At 42.1% G+C, this 6,672-nt stretch overlaps 2 protein-coding genes across 2 annotated transcripts in view; both read right to left on the reverse strand.

Moving 5' to 3' along the window:
* LOC140940209 (DNA-dependent protein kinase catalytic subunit-like) overlaps positions 1-6,672 on the reverse strand; it is a 296,315-nt gene that overhangs the window by 152,627 nt on the left and 137,016 nt on the right. Inside the window, exons 50-51 of the mRNA XM_073389127.1 lie at positions 1,441-1,533; positions 1,038-1,102 (exon numbers count right to left, since the gene is read on the reverse strand). Of these exons, the coding sequence (XP_073245228.1) occupies positions 1,038-1,102; positions 1,441-1,533 (158 nt within the window). The remainder of the gene's footprint in view (positions 1-1,037; positions 1,103-1,440; positions 1,534-6,672) is intronic.
* The window catches only part of LOC140940208 (uncharacterized), a 3,688-nt gene continuing 725 nt past the window's right edge, over positions 3,710-6,672 (reverse strand). Inside the window, exons 1-2 of the mRNA XM_073389126.1 lie at positions 6,445-6,672; positions 3,710-4,148 (exon numbers count right to left, since the gene is read on the reverse strand). The exon at positions 6,445-6,672 is cut by the window's right edge and continues 725 nt beyond it. Coding sequence (XP_073245227.1) covers positions 6,475-6,672 — 198 coding nt within the window. The 3' untranslated portion in view covers positions 3,710-4,148; positions 6,445-6,474. The remainder of the gene's footprint in view (positions 4,149-6,444) is intronic.

The raw sequence follows: 6,672 nt of genomic DNA on the forward strand, positions 1-6,672 counted from the left end.
TTTCAATTAGTCTTCGCATCACAAAGTGTTAAGTGACCCACAACAAGGTCATGAATATTCAAGCATAACTGTGGTTGTAAAATGAGCTCCTGTGAGCGCGATGCTGTAATAAATCTTCCTTTGGTAATTAGCTTCACAGCGTAGCGGCCGTTTTGTTGGAGCCACTTTTTAGATCAGTCATGGTTTCGGTTCTCCTCATGCCTGGGTACTCCTAGTGAACCTAGTATACCTTATTAGTTGCCGAGTCTTATACTTTATGTTTAGTTGCGACCAAGGGCACAAGTAGTTCTCGACAGATCAGAGAAACACATGTAAAACCCTTTTTAAGTCTGGACATGTTTCAAACGTAGAATACAATGGGATATCAAATGATGTTAGCTTTTGCTACGTGAGAGGAAAGGTTGCCCTAGATTCAGACAGAGAAATGGAACAAGGAACTGCAAACAGAGCAAAAATGTCGAATAAACAGTGCACAAAAGCGACAATGCAGTAGGTTAAGAGACATAAAGAACCACCAGCTTTGCGTAACTTTAGTGGTTTTCCAGGCTGATTTTCTTGATTTTCTCTTCTGATATTTTGTCTCAATAATGAAAATGACTTTTTCCTAACTAGTGTTCATAAGCTCGCAAGTTTTAAAGTAAAATGGTTTAAAATCACAGCTTTTGCAAATTCACAAACAACAAACAAACTTGTGAATGAAGCTGCCACAACGATCCCCCACCCCCACCCCCCCCCCCCCCCCCCCCCGTTAGCGGTTGTGACATTTGTCCCGTCAAAATCTTTTTGTTGTCGTTACTAAAGTTCGTGGCCCGCCGCACACAGTAAGTAAAAAGGGGCGTGAAAGCCTTCCATAGTGAATTCTGCCAGGTGACAATGTGTCCAAACAAGACAAAACCTTAAAATTAACCACCAGTGACCCTGAGACAAAGACGATATATCCACTCTCCATTCTATTTACTTGTCGACGAACAACACGACTGCCAAAACACAGGAAACAATGCACGTACCATATAGTTCTTTTTGCTAAGAAAACTTACTTGAGTTTATCCAAATACTCCTCAGGGAGCTTGGTAAAGTGTGGCAAAAGCTCAAGTATCTGGCTCTGTTAAAAACAAAAACAGTAATTTTAATGTTAGTGGGGACTTAACGGCAGCAAAAACGTCACACAAAAAGTGAATTCGCATACTTTTAAACTTGATCGCTTAAATTAATTGCTAAATATAGGGGAATTTAGTTCATATTTTCATCAACATGACTTATATCAATATTGATATAAAGGCAGGTGAACAAATTATCTAAAAAACACGCAAATTATTTAAAACAGAATGTTCAGGTGTGCTGTTTCATAGGAAAGAAAAATCAAAAAGCGTTAATGGTTTCAATCGGAAACGTCAATGTAGTAAGAAAGATAGCTCTTATATTGTGCACAAAACCACTCACTTTAAAAGCGAGGTTGACCATCTTGTCATTCATGAACGATAAACATGTATCGAACACTCTTGGTAGAACGTTTTTGCTAGAGTCTGCTAACACCTACGTAAAAAGGAAAGCAAAAACAACGGTAATAGGGAAATTACATTATTATATTAATAAAGAAACGGGAAAAAATTGTACAACAAACAAAAAAAAAGCGTCTCCGAGAGTAGAACCTAGACCATCTGCACGTAAGGTCGACTGCTAGACCACTGCGCCACGCAGTCAGCCGTTAATTTGCCAGGGAAAGTTATTATATTTAGGCATTTTTGTGGGAAATTCTGCCGGTAGACGAACTTATCATGAATTCAAACATAGGTTTAAGGAAAATTAGCTTAAACGCTTATTTGAAAGCTTTTTATACATTATTTCAGTCGCCGGACGAAAATAAATTCACTCTCGGGCTCAACGGCCGACCGATCAGTATACGGAGCTGAAACCAGTCTTCGTTACACCAGTCACGTCAGCAGGGAAAGAACCAATTCCAGTCACTTGATGAATGGAATGTTCTTGTGTTTGCTGTTCTCTTTCACTTGCCTCGGAGAAATTGGTTGCGATTCACCGAAAATAAAAATGTATAAAACATGATAGTGCACACGACATTTGCTATCATTCCTACTTGACAACCTGGCAGCCCTAAAATGCACCTTGACGTCACACTGGATGACGTCCAACTGCAGACGTCAAAACAAATAACGTTCAAAACGAGTACAAATATCTCGCGCTATTTGTGCTCAGAAAACCCGTTTGACCGGTTTTCTACAAACGTCGCACATGACAGAAAATGCATTGTTTTCGGACAAACATAGAGAGTAGGAGCCAAATTGTAAGCTTAAATAAAATCGTGTTTCTCGGGTAAAATCACCTGACCAACAATGAAATGTCGACATTTATTAAACTACTAGTCAGAACATACAAACTTTAGAAGCTCAAAATACAACAGAGAAGATGAAAACAGACCTGAATGTGTGTCACATTTATAGAGATGGTGATGGTGACAATCCGTGAAACAAACAACGTCCATTGAATACAGTCTCCACCGAGGAACTGAAAAGTCTTCACTTCTATTCCTTTCATGTGAGTAAAATCGACATGATAGACTTCAGACGTCCTCCAAAGACTTTACGCCCAAAAGATATATAAATCTCCAACTCGAGTTTCCGCCTAGCTGTGCTATGCACGCCAGGTGATCTGTGACGTCATTGCGAGGGCCTGGGGAAAGAAATTTTAATGCCGTATCCCATAAACCAACGCGCGCGCACCAATTCAATCTGTTTTCGAATCATGGTGGCTGGTAGGCGAGAGCTCCATGTAGTTAAATACTTTTCGCCATCAACAAGTGGGAAGACTTGTCACTGGGTAGTTTGTACAATGCAGCGATTGCCAAGAAGAGAAACTCCTTAGCTGCGTTGTTAAATGCTTGAACAGCTTTTGGCGAGGAGCGTTGCAGACAATCCAAACGTAAGCTCGATGTACTCGTGCATTGAATGAAGTTAGCGTTTTTATTTCTTTGTTATGTACTGGACATTGGCTTTATATTCTAATTCGCTACCCCGCTCAAACGAATATAAAACATTTATCATGTAACAAGCAACCTTAATTGGGGTGTGTCAACACGAGCCGTGTGCGAACTAAAAGAACGGGAAATACAGAAAATTAAATACCCAGTGATAACGAAACCGACAACAATGAATGGACATTATCCTTAATGTAACCGTCTTTTGCCTTATCTGATTTCCAACGGCCGTGTCTTTTAAACAATCTGTCAGGCACTCGCGCATTAGCAGCAGCGGAGGCACCTCCAGCCCTAAGGCTATGGAGACCGTAGTCTTGTTTGGGAAGGCCGATGGAATCGAAAGCGCTAAGCACTATCTCCCGAGCTCTAGTATAAGACAAAGGAACGGACCCGCGCAATTTATAAGCTCCGGTACCGCGAAGGAAAACAAGAGGGCGAAAAATGAATTCTTCGCTGTCAGCTGAAAAAGAAGCGGCCACAAAATATCGTTGAACTAATAAATACGGACATGTATGCTTGAAAGTCTTAGCGATAACAACCCAAGCCCCATCCCTGTAAACGTCAGTCTTACTTCGATGAACAAAGATTCTCATAAAAGAATCCTCAAACTGAAAATCACACCTGCGTAACTGGACCAACTCGTTAAAGCGAAAAAACCCTGCATAACCTAAAACACGTGCACACAAAGTAAGCACTCGTAAATCAGACAAACTAGCTGAAGACGATCCATACTTAGCAAATAAAAGCTGAATAGCCTCGGGGGTCACAGGCTCTTTCTTTTTAACAGGGATACTGAGAAGCCTCTTAGCAGATTCTATTAAAGGTAAAACTAACGAGGAATTACAGGGGTCGGGTAGACCTGCCAAATCATGCACCCACTTGAGCCCATAATGGACTTCATCAATAGTACTGCAAGAAGCAGATTCTTGAATCAAGCTAAGAAAAAACAATGAAACGTACACACTAGAAGCGGGAAATATTACAATTTCTTTAAACTGAAAAGCCCATTTTCTCCACGTATTGAAGCCCTTTTCGTACTTCCTCGCGGTACTGTCGGCTTTGGATTTAAGAAGAACTGCGGGGAGATCTTGAACCAGTGCCCGGAGTCGCCTGTCTTCAACCTGTTGAAAATTAGGCTGCAAGGCGTCTTTGAGAACTTCTACGAGGATAAGAACAAAAATATATGGCAAAATTCTTCACTACACGCACTGGGAGTCAATACAGCAATAAAAAATGGACGCTTGGTAATGCCGCTGACCGGATGCAAAACTATTTAAGGCCATATGGGCCAACTCAAAAACGAAGGTAAACAAGCCACTTGGCGAGCTAGTTTCATGCGAAACGAGAACAAATGAACTAACAAGCGGAATAAAAAACACGTGGGCCAACCTAAAGCCACTCGGCTTGAAAAAACTAAGGCCCCTTAGCGCCAATTCTGACTGCCAGGACCGCGCTGTTAAACCTGTCTGAACCAATGAGTGAATCTTTGTAACAACCGAGGGCAAAAATCCCTGAGGGGTTGGGAAAATGAATGTACTCAAGGACGTACGGTTGGAATTGAATTGCATTTGCGAACAAGAAAGGCCAAAACACATTAGACGGCCAATAAGGGACGACTAAAGTACCAACCGCACCGCATACAAGGAGATGCTGAACCACCCTAGTAATGCAGTGGACGGGAGGGACTAGCCAATTATTCTCTCCATTCCACGAGATTGAAAATGCAGCTTCAGTGCCGGGTACGCGAAACCTGGAATTGAATCTGGGAAGATGGGCGTTGGCAGCATTCGCAAACCTGTCGACTGTATGTGGGCCCCAAAGGCGGTCCAAGTGTGCGAAGAACTCGGGGGTTGTATACCAGTCATCGAAGTCTACAATGTGGCTAATCGCATCAGCACAAGCATTAAGTTCCCTGGGAACCCACTGGGGAATAAGTGTAATACTGTAAGCTCGACAAAAATAGAAAATATCAAGCGCAATAGAATGCAATTCTGCACTAGGACTCCCTATCTCCACAATACGAACGGCCCCTTGGCTGTCAGAATGCCACTTTACACACTTACCCCGAACCGAGGCTTTGAACGCACTTAAGGCAAATTGTATAGCCTTAAGTTCTCTCCAGGTAGAGCTCTTAGCTGCTTCGCAAGCAGTCCACATACGATGGGACACCTCATTAGTGCCCACAACAAAAGCCCCGCAGGCGACGTTGCTAGCGTCCGAATAGCTAAACAAAAGGGGAGCATTATAAGGCAAAATAGCTCTCATATTAAGACTAACGATATTGTTTTTCCAGAAAAATATTTCAGAGAGGCAATCATTATGAAGCCCGATATTAAAACGGGAATCCCAACTACGGCGGGATTCTATGACCTTGTAAAGAAAACGGGTTTTGAGACGAGTCAGGTTACCCAAAACTGGCGACATGGACATAATATGACCTGCGATAACGGCACAATCCCAAGCCGTAACATAAGGTGCGGATAGAAGAAATTTGTCAATCAGAGCGATAAATTTGCAAATACGTCTATCGGTAATAGAAATGGTACCGATAACTAAGTCCCAGTTTAAACCCAACCAAACAAGCACCTGAGTGGGGTTCCATAGTGATTTGGCGGAGTTCGCAACAAACCTCGCACTGCTTAAGGATGATTGCACAAACAATGAATTTTCCTTGGCCATAGGCAGTGAATCCCCTTTTCCGCACCCATCGTCGAGGAACACAACAATTTTAATCCCGTAAGACCTCCAAAACTTAACGAGTGGTCTGAGACACTTGGTGAAGACGTATGGGGCTGAGCTTAGACCGAACGGAAGTGATGCAAAACAAAAATACCGAACGGTACCTGAAAAAACCCAGGAGAAACCCAGAAAAGTTTGGTGATCCGGAAAAATATCGATATGGTGATATCCAGACTTGAGATCGAAACTGAAAAGGTAATCGCCCTTATTAACATGTGATAATAAAACTCTCCAATCTTCACACCTAAACTTCTGTTTCCAAATGAAATGATTGACATGACGTAAGTCCAGAATAAGCCTCTTCTCGCCTGAAGACTGTATCGAGACAGAGAGCGGATTAACTACATGTGGAATAAAGGGCACCTCAACGACGGCATGAGTGTGGACTAATTCAGCGATAGCCGACTCCACGAAAGACGCATTATTAAGAGCTGACTGATTGTTAGAAAAACGCGCCTGACAAGGTGTGCTAATGAATGGGATCCGATAACCGAATTTAATAGTGTCGATAACAAAACTATTGGCACCAATAGCGTGCCAATAACTTAAACAAGACCTAAGTCTACCCTTAAGTACTGGCAATGTAGAATTCTGTTGAAATTCAAATAGATTGCGATCATAATCGAAATCGACTAATGAACTAGAGTCTCTTTCCCTGAAATACTCCAAATAGGAAGGATACATGTCTAATAAATTGAGTAAAGCTAATATCTAACCTTGGAAAACAAGTTTTCAATTCTGTGGTCCTATTTACCTCCAATGCCCGAAAGACCAGAAGAACTAGGAAAGGACGGCCCCGAGCTTGAAGATCTGGCTTGAGGATTAACTTGACACTGAGACCTCCAATGACCTTGCTGGCCGCAGGCGAAACAAATATCACTTGGTCTTGGTTTGCTGAAAGCGCCAAAAGTACGAGGAATAGGTCTGGAGGATGATGAATGTTG

The sequence above is a fragment of the Porites lutea genome, chromosome 6 (assembly GCF_958299795.1).
Source record: "Porites lutea chromosome 6, jaPorLute2.1, whole genome shotgun sequence".
In the NCBI taxonomy this organism is placed as follows: Eukaryota; Metazoa; Cnidaria; class Anthozoa; order Scleractinia; family Poritidae; genus Porites; species Porites lutea.